At 39.6% G+C, this 13,991-nt stretch overlaps 1 protein-coding gene across 2 annotated transcripts in view; it reads left to right on the forward strand.

Moving 5' to 3' along the window:
- Mitf (melanocyte inducing transcription factor) overlaps positions 1-6,222 on the forward strand; it is a 209,148-nt gene extending 202,926 nt beyond the window's left edge. The window contains exon 10 of one of the 2 annotated variants that reach the window (XM_028773018.1): positions 2,614-6,222. In XM_028773018.1, the coding sequence (XP_028628851.1) occupies positions 2,614-3,015 (402 nt within the window). In that variant the 3' untranslated portion in view covers positions 3,016-6,222. The remainder of the gene's footprint in view (positions 1-2,613) is intronic. The other variant, XM_028773019.1, reaches the window with a different exon arrangement.
- Positions 6,223-13,991: the final 7,769 nt, after the last annotated feature.

A 13,991-nucleotide genomic window follows, 5' to 3' on the forward strand; every position in this document is an offset into this window, starting at 1 on the left:
ATATATATATATTTTTTTTTTTTTTTTTTTTTTGGTTTTGGTTTTTTCGAGACAGGGTTTCTCTTATAGCCCAGGCTGTCCTGGAACTCACTCTGTAGAGCAGGCTGGACTCGAACTCAGAAATCCGCCTGCCTCTGCCTCCCAAGTGCTGGAATTAAAGGCGTGCGCCACCACTGCCCAGCTATATTTTATTTTAATATGTTGTTTTATCACAAACATTGGCAAGCATTAACATATGGAAGGAGAACTGAGTATCAGTAGGGAATCCCGGAGGTTCACTCTAGGAATATGGAGATTCATCAGAAGTCAGGGGGCAAGGGGACATGGTTCTAAGGCATCTTGAAATGAGATCTGAGAAGTCACAGACTTACAGGGTGTGTCAGTCAGCTAATACCACTGTGACAGAAGGCCACTGAGCGGCTGAGGTTAGCTAGCTTTCTCACTGGCTTGGTGACTGTCAGTCTAAGATTAGCCCAGTCAGCGGGATTGGCCTCATCTTAATCCTCATTACGTCTTCAGAGATCCTATATGCTGCTCTACTCACCACTGAGGTGCTGGAGCTAGGACATCAGTCCACGGATTTAGGAGCACAGTTAGCCAGTAGTAAGAAAGCACACACACATGGTAAGAGAGTATTCATGTTACATATAGATGAGAACTTCATTGCTGAATTAAAAGATAACCATCTTTCTTTATCAGGGAGAGGTGGGCCACATTTCCTGGAACTCTGGTTGTGTGTGTGGAACCTGGAGAATGTTTACTTCCACCCCCTAAACTTTACTTCTTGGCACCACTGGTATCTTAGTAACTTCTTCATCCTATCCAGAACCCAGAAGAAAGACCTACTGTTTTGGTCACACCCAAACAGTATATTGAGTATTTATGACTTAACAGCTTACTAATGGTTTGTTCAGTTTTTAGGACTCCTACCCTTACTAAGGTAGTTACTAATGTACAGTGCTACTAGACACTGCACAGTTTATAGAAACCTTGGCATTAGATTAGATAAGCCTCCCTTACCTCCCACTCCATGCCAATGCTCATGAGGGCTTTGTCACAACAGTCTCTCCAGAAACCCATTTTGCATTGTTGTGAGGCAACCAAAAAGTATGCATGTACACTGTGAAAGTGAGGACTGAAAAGTGTGTAACACACTCATGCGGAAACTGGGGACCGAAGTGTGTGTAACACATTTGCCCTGAAACCAGGGACTGAAAACTATGTAGCACAGTCTCACTGAAAATGGGGATTAAAATGTGTGTAGCACACTCATTCTAAATCAGGGGACTGTCTGGGACTTGGTTGCTGTTGAGGAACCGTCACCATTTTCCTTGAAATCTTAAAGTATCTTCTAAGCAGTTCATATACCATCATATTACACGCTGCTCAGGATTATATTTCTGTTAGTTCTCATTTTATATTTTTATTGGCATATATGCCTTGTACAAAAAGACGGGCTTCCCCGTGATGTTTTCATGAATGTGTATCCTAGACTTTGCTCATGTATCTACTGTCCCCCACTACTGTCTTATCCCACCCAGTTTCCTTCCATTGACCCTCATTATCCTTCCCTGTAGTGTCCCCTTCTACTGACATGTCGTACACATACACATAAGCTTAAAAAAAAAATCTGGATTCTACATATGAGAGAGAACAGTAGTTGCCAGCGTCGGCTTATTTTATTTCACTTGGTGATCTCCAATTGCATTTATTTTCCTGCAAACAATCTCAGTGTTTCTTTAGCGCCTGAATACAGCTCTTTTGTGTAGGAGTATCATGGTTTCCGTATCAGCTCATCTGTTGACCAGCATCTAGGTTGACTGCATCCTGGCCTTGTGATTAGCACAGCCACACACAGACATGGACGTGCAAGCATCTCTGTGTTTGCTGACATAAACCCCTTCAAGAAAGTACCCAGGGGTAGAGGGGGAGTGCCATGGGGTAATTGTGTTTCTAGTTCTTTGAAAGAGCCCCACACTGGCTGCTAATTGTAGCTGTACCAGTTCACGTTTCCACCAGTAGTGTGGTGAAGACCCTTGTCTCCCCATTGCACCTTTGCCAGCATTTGCTACAGGTGGTTTTTGTTTTGTTTGTTTTGTTTTTTGGTGATGGCCAGTCTGACCTGGATGCTTATCCTTGTCTTAATCATTAATGTATGTAAGTGTTTCTATTTGGAATTCATAATAAAATATGGACCATCTAAAAGGGTATTTCCTATACTTCTTTGGGAAATGCAGAAGTTATTATTTAAAGGTAGCAAACTTTGCTTTGACAATTTATAGTTGTCCCTGGGTCTGATGTTTTAAAAATAGAAAATAGATTTCAGTCATTAAAAGCAGTGTCAGGTTCACTGTACGGTAGAATGCAAGCACTAGAGAGTTCCACATGTCACCCAACATGTAGCCCTCCTGATCATCAGCATGGGCACCACAGTGGTCGCTTTGTTAGAATTGGCATCTCCTTATCCTCCAAAACCTTAAATAGAGACACTCATGGGGATATATATTCCATGGATTTGGGTAAACGCACCTAGCACTGCCTGTGTAGTTTGAGTGTGGTAAAAGGCGGCTGGTACACAGCTTACTTAACTGTCTGACTTTGATTTCATCGTAGGAGCTCGAGATGCAGGCTAGAGCGCATGGACTTTCCCTTATCCCATCCACGGGTCTCTGCTCGCCTGATCTGGTGAATCGGATCATCAAACAAGAACCAGTTCTTGAGAACTGCAGCCAGGAACTTGTACAGCACCAGGCAGACCTGACATGTACAACGACTCTGGATCTCACGGACGGTACTATCACCTTTACCAACAACCTCGGCACCATGCCGGAGAGCAGCCCAGCCTACAGCATCCCCAGGAAGATGGGCTCCAACTTAGAAGACATCCTGATGGACGATGCCCTCTCACCTGTTGGCGTCACTGACCCACTGCTGTCATCAGTGTCCCCAGGAGCTTCGAAAACAAGCAGCCGGAGGAGCAGTATGAGTGCAGAAGAAACAGAGCATGCGTGTTAGCGAGCCTGCCTCTTTCTGCGTCTGCACGGACTGCTCCCTCTACTCTTCAGTAGACTTCATAATTTACCTGAAGAGGTTTTCTTGATAATTTTCCTTTAATATGAATTTTTCGTGCTTTATCAGTAGCCCAGGATATTTTTATTTTTAGAATTTTGTGAGCCAGACTTGTATATTCTATTTTACAACTACAAAGGCCTCCTAAGTATTGTACCTTCAGCCATGCAGTATCTGTGAACTGATTTCTTGAAGCGTGAGCTTTCTGAGCAAGGGATCTTTTTGCTTCAGAGAAGTAAGTGTCTGTCTGTTTTCATTCAGGGGAAAACTTGGTGTGAGCTTTTGTCTGTCTGTGACCTCCTTTGAAGTTAACATGTAAAGTTTAATTACGCGAATGTACAACAACCAAAAGAAGAAAACTAAGAAGATGATGATGATTATAGAAGGAGGAGGAAGAGGAGGAAGAAGAGGAAAAGGAGGAAGAGGAGGAGGAGGAAGAGGAAGAGGAAAAGGAAAAGACATCCAAGGCTTTCTCACTTTATAAATGCATCGATTCCCTGGTACTGCCTTAAAGACACAGTGCCCTCCCAGCGTTACTATGTCTTTGTACTGAAAACTGCATAAAAGAAGAAAATATTACATATAGACAAATCTAGCAGTCATTTTCGTGAGGATTGTCTGGCTAGACAATGTTGTAACTTATGCTAACCCAAATCGAAGGAAGTTATAGACCCAGGCATGAAACATAGGATCTGACTTGCTGGCTTTTATTGGGCACAGTTATAGTTTTCCTCATTATAAGTGTGATTCAATTTTTTATAAGATTTTGTTTTGAAACGGAAATGAATGTCCTCTCTGAGTAAAATATTGAGGAGCATCAGAAGTTTGTTTCCCCTTTTTTTTTTTTTTTCCATTTTTGCTTTTGATAAAGACACCTGAACTGGGCGCATTTCTAATTGGCTTTACTATTTTTATTTTTAAATTATGTTTTAGCCATTTTATTGTATAGATTCTTTATCATCATCATTTTTTCACTGTTTGTATTAATTTGTAAGAATATACATCTTAAAATGGTGAGTTTTCGATACTTTTACAACTCACTAGTGGTTCTCTGCATTCTTTGTACACCCAAGAAAGACTACTTTTACCCAAGGTCTTGTGTTCAAAGAGAGCTTTGCAAATATTTTGTATATTCCACTATCACTTGAAACTGTTTTTCCACACATTTAAGGTATAGTATTAATAGGTTAACAACCAAGCTTTCTAGAAGAAAAAAATACTTACATACGCATTTCTAGGGTATGAAAATAACTATATTCTTGAAGATTGATAGCCATACCATTTACCATGCCCGTGATGGTCATTTTAATTGGGATTTATTTCAACAAACTGGCTGGATTCTTTTTAAAGAGAGAAACACTGTATTGACAGATTACTTGATAACAACATTTTGACAAAGTGGCAACATTGTAAAGTTAGTTTCTGTGCATTACCTACTTGCATAGCCCTATGCAATAACTGTAGAGTTACGTGTATCAAGTCTAGATGTTTTGTGCAGGTGATACATACTGATGCAAGCTAGGCTGTCTAGTGGAGTTTCTCAGTAGCAGCCTGTGATTGAATCGTGAGTGGCATGAAGCATATCCTTTCAGAATGAAGTGCCTTAAAAATCTCAGCAGTCTTTTTTGGACCAGCACTGACTGAACTGTAAAATAGGAGAAAGTTTCAAGATGGAATCTGGAGTGAAGAAGGAAGACGTAGCATGGTGCCTCTGTAGACATTCTAAGAGCTTCCAATTTCCCTTCAGATATTTTTAATATGAAATATATTTTACTGACAGTGCCAAATTCTTTCATCAGGAAACCTTTTTCAGGAAGGTTTTTTTTTTTTTTAAGTGTTTAAATGTCAAATGTGAATTGATGATGGGTGATGGAGAGATCCAGGAGCAGTGACTGTCAGATGTATGAATGGATGGCCTTGGTGAGAGTCGTCAAGTGCGCGGCTCCCATGCATGTTGGGTAATGCAAATCTTTGGAAACATTGATGATGCTATCCAGTCTTGTAGCTTTATTACTTAAGGGGGTAGGGAAAATAAGTTCCCATTCTTTCAACTCCCTTAAGTGTGTGACTCTTTTCCTAGAATAGAAATGCAAATGTGCATGAAAAGATAATTGTACCATAGTGTTCACTGATACAATCATAGCATTGTCTGTTTTTCTCTTCATATTTATGTGTGTGTGATGGGGAGAGGGCTGGATGCAGAAGCTGAAGATTGCAGTGCTATGATGCTAGGTTTTCTTAGCTGATTCTGACATTTTCTTTTTTCCTTTTTAAGTAATTGAACAAGGTTTCACAAAGTTGACTAACCCATGGCTAAGTGCCTATGGCCAAGGTGGAGCAACTTTCTAGGAAGCCTTGTTGAGAGAAAGTATGGCATATTGCACCACTACCCTGGCTTGTAGCCCCTGAGCTGGCCATCACTGGCTTCTCTAGCACCTTCCTCATAATATACAGCTGCTGGGAGAGGCAGGCGAGCAATTCAGAGGTGGCAACATGGGGAGTGGTTTTATTTATTTCTTTTGTGCCAGCCAGAATGTGGATTCTTTCAGGGACTGGTTAAGCCAAGAGGCAGTGTTTTTGCTTACTGTTTTTAAGAAGAGAATGATCCTTGCCACTCCCCAACCCCTGGGTCCAGAATTGTGTCTCAGGGTTGGAGCTCCGTTTAGAGTGCTCAAAAAACCAAAATTTTATCCACCTGCCTCTGGGTAAGGTAATGGAAATACCAAACCGTCTGACTTTGCCAAAAACTATACAAGCAATCTGGTCATACACAGAGCATGACATAGTTCAGTCTGGTTGTTTGTAAACAATAAAGCAATAAGAACAAACAAAATGCACAGGACATTAAAAGATATAAACAAAGCACAAAGGAATGTAACTTGTTAATATTTTTGAAAAAAAATGCACTGGGGAGAAGTTGATGTTGATAATAGTATAAAAAAAATTACCCAACTTCTTGACAAAGACAACAAATGACTGTCTCTTGCGGACACTTGCTACTGTAATGTCAATAACAGCCCCAGCTGTTGGGTACAGCAATACTTTCTGTATGGTCCACAGCACTGTATATTATGATTGATATTAATGTATCCAATGAAATAATTGAACTGTTGTTCTTCATAGCCTCATTAAAGCATTTGGTTTTTCACATTGTGTTGGCCAGTTGTGTCCAGTTGATACCCCTTTTGACTGAGGTAGATGTTCTCAGAGCAATGGCAGCATACCCTTCCTCTCATCTCATGAATAAGAAATTGCTAGGAAAGTGTAATTGTCAGCAGCTCTTTGTTTAGCCTAAATGTCATTCGAAGATGGTACTTTTTTGGTTTGAAACATTTTTGATTACTTTATGACTTACTCTCAAATGAGCTATAATCATGTAGCATTTCCCCTGTTCTGAATTTGGGGGAGACTTTGAACTCCCAGATGCCAGAAATCCACTTTAGATATAAGGGGTTTATGTAAAATATTTCAGGGAGAGGTAGCTTTATTAAAAAGGAGAGAAATTGTCAGAGAAACCTTTGCATATTTACTGAAAAGATCCTGGGTTTTTAAAATACAAATTTATAATAATGAATGCTTAATATACCCAGCCTGCCAGCTCCTTTAAAAAAAAAATACAGTACTTATGAATCATTTGATAAATGTTAGATTTGAATTGGGAAGTGTCAGACAGAACAGGTCTTAATTCCCCAGCCAGACCTTAAACTTCTGCCCTTACCAAAAAAAATAAAAAATAAAAATCTGTTTGAACCTCTGGAGAACGAGAGAAGTCATCAGAAACTTACTGTAACGCTTATGATCCAATTGTCAGCTCTTTCTTAAGTTTAATTTTTTTTTCTCAAATTGTAATATATAGTAATTGAGGCCTTTCTTTTTGAGAATTATTTGAATTATTTATATTTCCATAGAAATATGACTATATGATGTCTAAAAAAATGTATGTGCAAAATAGGAAGATCCCACCTGATCAAGACAATTTTCTGAGAAAAATGAAAAGCAGGTAAGTTGAAAGTCGGGGCTTTTCATCTCTGGAGGGTGACAGCTGTACTCGACCTCAGTTTCTGCCTCTCACTGGTCTATTGACTGTCACCTTGGGAGCACATGAAGTCTGAGTCTCCAGTTCTACACACTCAGACCCACGCGTGTGCACACACACACACACACACACAAACACACACACACAGACACACAAACACATACTCCAGCACCACTGTCCGTTCCTCGAACATGCATATACTACTTGAATAGCTTCTTTAATTATTTTATTTAATTTTGTATTTTTTGAGATGGAATGTGAAATCTAGGCTCTCACTTGATATGTAGCCAAGAGTGATCTCAAACTTCTGTTCTTCCTTTCTTTTCCTTGTGCTTGCTAAGACTTCAGGTGGACTTCACTGTACTCAGTTAATGTGGTGTTGGAGATTAGACCTTGGGGTTTTTGCAAAAATAAAAAAAAAGTAAGGGTTCTACCAACTGAACTATATCCCCAGCCATTGGCTGATTTTATTTTATATCTACAGACATTTCTTTCTTAAACTTTTACATGGACAATTCAGTTAAAAATGTTATTCCTCTGAACACCATAATACAGGCCTGGTTTCCAGCTATGCAGAAAGCTGAACCAAACGGTCTTTCAAGTTCCAAGCCACCCATGAATTCTAGATCCACAAAATGACAAAGTGGGACTTCCCACTCAGCTTCTTGTCACTGGACCTTTTTGTCCCTTTCTGACTACATGATTTTTAGCAGGCTATTTATCTTTCAGTGTCTCCACTGGAGAGACGTCTTCATTGGAAAGAGTAAGAGCCACCATATGGTGGTCTTGGGAAGACCAATCAAGTTATATCTGAATTTTTGCTTGGCAGCACAAGATACTCAATAAATAGCAGATGTTTCTATTATCTTAGTCACTTTCTTTACCAACATGAAAAATGTACCCAGGTTATCTGAAATCACCCTGTGTGTAGACAGTGTCTGGAGAAATAGTGCACAGTGCATAGTAACATAAGTTTAAGATTTGTATGAAGCTGAGAGTATTTTCACACTTAGCAAACATAGCAAAGTTCAGTCTCTAGTAATAATAAGAATTTTATGAATGGACAAGGCAAATGGAGGCAGACATAGGTTGCTCTGAGGGGGAGACCTTGCTCTCTCTAGAAGCTGGTGTCAGAATATTCTAGAAAAAAGTTCATATAAACTCACAGAGAGTGAGGCAGTAAGCACAGGGCCTGCACAGGTCTGCACCAAGTCCTCTGTATATACATTATGGCTTCCAGTTTAATGTTTTTATGGAATTCCTATGTATATGAACGAGCAGGTCTCTGATTCTTGTGCCTTCTCTTGGAGAAAGAGACAGAAAGGGAGTGCATCTGGGTGGGAGGGGATGCAACTGGGAGGAGTAGAAGGAGGGGAAACCATAATCAGGATGTATTTTTATGTGAGTAAAGAATCTATTTCATAAAAGAACAGACAAAGGAAAGAGACTCAATTCATCCCATTTAAAAATATCCTCAATACCAATGACCGAAATTTGAAATTGCATCAAACCTGTGTATTCTGTAGGTACACCTTTGCCAGAAGAAGAATAATGTTTTCTGATGATAAGCCTTGCTTGGAGCTGGATTCTCACATTCCATAGAGAATTAAATGTGGTAATCCCTTGTGAAGTGGGCTGGTGGTACATAGCAGAAAGTGTATCTTGACTACATCCTGTCTGCTCCATTTCCTGTTGATATTGAAATGGTTTGAGGGCGGTTTATTTTTTGATTGTGCTTACATTCAATGACTTCTTTGAATACCAGCTGAGAAGCTAATCTTCATAATCCAGCCAGCAGAGATATACCTCAAAAATTGCCCTGTTTTTATTGTTCTGTGTATGCCAAGATTTAATGCATAGCCAAGTAGCTAAGTAGAAAAGCCCGTTTAAGACAAGTGATGAGAAGTTGGCTTCTACTATGTTTGAAGATTCTCCGCTGCCATATCTGAGGCACAGAAGGGGTTTCATGCCTTCCATCATAGCAACACAGGTGTATAGTACACATTTTGTACAGAGGATAAATGAAGATGCCTCCATTATCCCCAATTGTTTCAAGAGGCATATACCAAAATATAACTAGATAAACAAACTGAAGTATGTAGTCATCATATTGAAGTTGTAAGGGATCGCTAAGTAGATACAATTGAAGCATAACTAATCATATTTGTGTTCAATATTTATCAGTCTTTTGATCCCATAACCTATAGCGGATATGGTGGCAAGTGATAAGAGCCTATACAAAATCAAATACATTTCAGCAACATGTCTAAATGGGAAAGACAGTTTGCTTTCTGAAAATTTGCATTTTAAACTTCTAATTTTGGAGTCAGTTGAAGATATATTCAAATGGGTGCAATTGTCACTCAAAACTCCTTATATATTATTCAGACAGCAAAATCTGTGGAGATAGAAACCACTAAAGCAGAGTCCCCAAACTTTGCTTTATGAAGCTAGTTCTGCAAGCTGTTCCCAAAGTTGCTTTGAGGAATGGGGGGTCTGGAGGTGGGGTTGTATGGAGGGGTGTGAAACGCTATACTTAATCTTGAGAAAGTTAACTTTGGGAAATGCTGGGCTAAGCAAATTTGAGCAGATTATCTCTAGCTGCAAGACTTCTCACATTCTAAAATATGTTAGCATGCTTTGAGAGTTTTCAAGACCCAGAATAGTATTCAATGTCTCCCAGTTAGCCAGTGGGGAGAGGGAGCTAGAGACAGAGAGGGACAGACAGACAGACAGATAGAAATACCTGCTAATGGCTCCAGAATACTATGATGAGTTGTGTAAATTGCATAGAAAATAATATGGTAGTAAAAAAAGATGATTTCTTCCATTTGCTTAAGAAAATTATGCTTATATGTGAGTGTGAGCCTATCAAGAAAAGTATGCTTATATCTGAGTGTGAGTCTATCAGTAGAAACCACTGTCATTAGAAATTGATTACTTCTGAAAGAACAAATTTACCTTGATCTTTACCTCCAAAGAAATAACAATTCTGTTTAAACAACTTCTGACTTTAAAAATAACAGATTAAAAATAATGTTTTTATTTCTGTCAAAATAGCAGTTCTGCTTGAGCACAAGTCCAAGGCACCACCTTCTCTAGGAGTGGTAACAACAACAATGACAACAACAACATCAACTACATGTCAATCATTTCAAGTGTGTTTTTCTTAGCATTTTAAATGTGGACAAATTATAGTGGAGACATAAAGAAGAGATTTTCACTAAAGGATGATTGGTTAGTTATTTTAGTTATTTGTTGTTAATGGAAGACATTACAAAGAATTTGATTTTTTTATTTATTTAGGTATATATGGTTTGTTTTTCATTCTTTTTTTCCTTTCTTTTTTTATTGGATATTGTATTTACATTTCAGATGTCATCCCCTTTCCCCATTTCCAGCCCCCCAAAACCCCCTATCCCATCTCCCCTCCTTGTTTTTGCTTTTATACTATTTTAATTACATGCAAGTATTAAGGTTAGTTCTAGGTTGAGGAACTAGCAATACAATAGATGCAAATAGTCAAGGATCAAGCAAGACAATAAATACAAATAGTCAAAGAATAAGCAAGGCAATAAACAAAGTTCTGTGATCACTCCTGTGGCCATTGTTTCTAAGGGCTTATCAGAATGACCAAAATATATGAGCCTACTTCCCTGTCCTAGCCCAAAGTCATTTTCATGCCTGAAGCCTACTTCTTGTTCTAGCCTAATATTTATATTCCTGCCTGAAATTACTTCTTTGTTCTAGCTGAAGATTTAGATTCCAGCCTGAAATTACTTCTTTTTCTAGCCTAAGATTTATATTCCTGCCTGAAATTACTTCTTTGTTCTAGCCTAATATCGTATTCCTTCCAAGCAGCCCATTTCCTTGCCCTTGGCCAATGTCAGATTCTTGACTAGCAGCCCCAAAAGCTCTCCATATCTCCTCCTTTTTTATTTCATAAACAAAACTGAGACTGTCTTAGGTCATTCTCACAAGAATGCCTTCCTTACCCATCATGGATTATGCATTATTCAAAGCAATGCACTTATGTCTTAGGTTGGTAAGGCTCTGTGCAGAATCTTACCCATCCTGGGCTTGCCAGCCTGTTAAATTAATAACTCTGTCTGGGGGTCCATTTTCAGTTTCAAGCCATGTACTTTGGCTTCCAATATGTTGTTATTAAAGACAAACTTTAACTTGATGGGGAGAAATAAAAGTATTCCCAGGACAAATGATAGTCTTTTCTAAAAAGCACCAATAGTTCAATCATAGAATACATTATACCTCCAAAGTTCACTTGTTTATTGGATGTAGGCCAATTTACAAAGCTACATTCATATTGTACTATGTACTAAATCCATCTGAGAATTTTTAAAAACCCAAGATATTTGGCTTCGATAGGTCATGCCCTTAATGATTCCAGCTTTCTGGAGGCAGAGGCAGAGGCAGGCAGATCGTTGTGAGTTTGAGACCACATTGGTCTACATAGCAAGTTCCTGGATAGCCAAGGCTACATAGTGAGAGTTCAAAACAAGAAAAAAAAAAAAACCAAGGAAAACATATCCAAATAGTTTTTCCAGTATTTTGTAAGGACTGTTCAGCTATTTCTTTCATTCTGTGTCTTTAAAAAGTATTTTCTGAGTTTCTTCTGTTTGCTAGTACATTAACAGAGGACTCAAGGACTTGACTCAAGCGACAGAATAGAGTTTTACAGTGAAGTCACATGGTGTCTTCATTTGGTTTTCTATTGCCATGATAAAGACCACAACCAAAAGTAACTTGGGGAGGAAAGGATTTCTTTTATTTCATAGATTGCAGTGCACCACTGAGGGAAGTCAGGGCAGGAATGCAGGGCAGGAACTGAAGGAGAAATCATAGAGGAAATCTGCTTATTGGCTTGTTCCCCATGGCTTGCTTAGTCTGCTTTTTTACATCATCAAAAACCACCTGACCAGGACAGAACTCTCCCACATCAGTCATCAGTCAAGAAAATAATCCCACAAACTTGTCTACAGGCCAATCTAATGGAGATATTTTCTCTTTTGACAATCCTCTTTCCAGATGACAATAAACATGTCAATTTGACAAAAAAAAAATTAACCAGTGTAAATGATAAAAACAGTTTCACAGATGCCTAGACTCAAGGTCTCAAGGAAGGCCTTGATCTGCTGTCTTAGATCATCTTTGTGAAGCTACCAATGGCAATACAGTTTAGAGCCAGCATCCCTTTTTCAGTTCTTATGCCAAAGTCTGCATCAGTGAAGTCTCTGTGTTAACTCTAAAATCACACCTCCTTGGATGTGTTCATCAATGTCCAAAGATGACCACACTAGCTATCTAGATCTGAGTCATGTGTCCAACCTACTAGGTTCACTCAGCAGTATCTAAATGATGAGGGATTATTTTCCCATACGGAGAGCACCATAATGCTTTTAGAAGGAGAGAAGAAGATTCTGGGCAGGTATGACAAAAGATACCAATTACTATCCATTTCAAGAGAATTGGACAGTACAATGCCCATCCCAGATGTTTCTATTTGTGAGTTTTACTTTTGTCTGCCCTCAGCTACAGAGTCATGGAAATTCAGAGGTAGAAAGTATTGAAACTCTCTGACTATATCCCTCTCTTCCTCAGTTACAGCTAGTTTTCAATAAAATAGTTCTCTTTCACATACACTCACATCCACATGCGCATGCCTGTGCACACGCACACACACACGCACACACACACACACACAGAGAGAGAGAGAGAGAGAGAGAGAGAGAGAGAGAGAGAGAGAGAGGGGAGAGAAGAGACAGAGACAGAAATGGAGACTTCTTTAGGGATACTACGAATAAAGCTGAGCAGCAAGGCACTCGGACTATTCCCCAAGCGCATGCCTCTGAATGCATGAGGACTCTCCTCTAGGTCATTTCCAGCACTTGCTGGCTCCTTAGAAGGCATTCAGGTGCATGTAGCAGAAACCAAACTCCATTGTCTTACACCAGAAACGATGATGTGTCTGACAACAGCCCCAGCAGTGAGACTCTCGGAGGTAAGCTGAATGACATCAATGCAGCTGGTTGAGAACTCTGCTCAGTTCTGTTCTATGAAGTGGCTTCGTAGCTAGTGGCCCCAAACACACCTTTGCAGTTATCAACAGGAGTGGGGAATTTCTCATCTCTTGGTGTCACTGGTGCAAACTGACAAATACACTTAACTCTGGGTCACTCACTTTTGCTAGGAGATAGGAAATAGAGAGGCTCTTTGTATGTGTGCATTGAACTGGGGTGGATCCTCTCCCCTAGAAGGGGTGTGACAGTTAACTCTGTTCGTCAGTTTGATTGAGAAATGCCTAGGAGGGTAGAAAAGCACACCTCTGGGTTTCCATGATGGTGTCTCCAGAGACTAATAGTCCATGCGAGTGATCTGACTTCATGAATGATTTAATCCAAAATCAAAATAGACTTCTGGGAGTTGGGGAGCTGTGGGAATCAGGGCTGGTTAGAGGAAGGTCACTGAACAAAATCCTTGGGGGCTAGATCTTCTCATCATCCCCTCCTTTTACTAATATCCTCTGTTTCCCTGTATGTCTTAAAAGCAAGTCTTGCCTGCACATCCCCCTACCATGGATTGTTAGAGTGAAACCTCAGAGACTGGGAGTCAATGTTAGAACCTCCTGCACTTAACTTGTTCTCTTGGTATTTGATGCAGAAGCTCCAAGCACAAGGAAAAAGCAAAGCAATTTCCTCTGAACCTTGGCCTTCCAGATGCTGCTTTACCCACTCTGAGAAGTGGTCCTCCAATCTCCTGTAGGAAGCTCTCTATTTGCATTTTCTTCACATGCCATTGTTTTGTTTTGTTTTTCCATCGATGCCTTTTCTTTCTTTGTTTTGTTCTATAAGCCAAGTTCAAATGGCTT

This window comes from Grammomys surdaster, unplaced genomic scaffold, assembly GCF_004785775.1.
Source record: "Grammomys surdaster isolate TR1022 unplaced genomic scaffold, NIH_TR_1.0 220, whole genome shotgun sequence".
Classification (NCBI taxonomy): Eukaryota; Metazoa; Chordata; class Mammalia; order Rodentia; family Muridae; genus Grammomys; species Grammomys surdaster.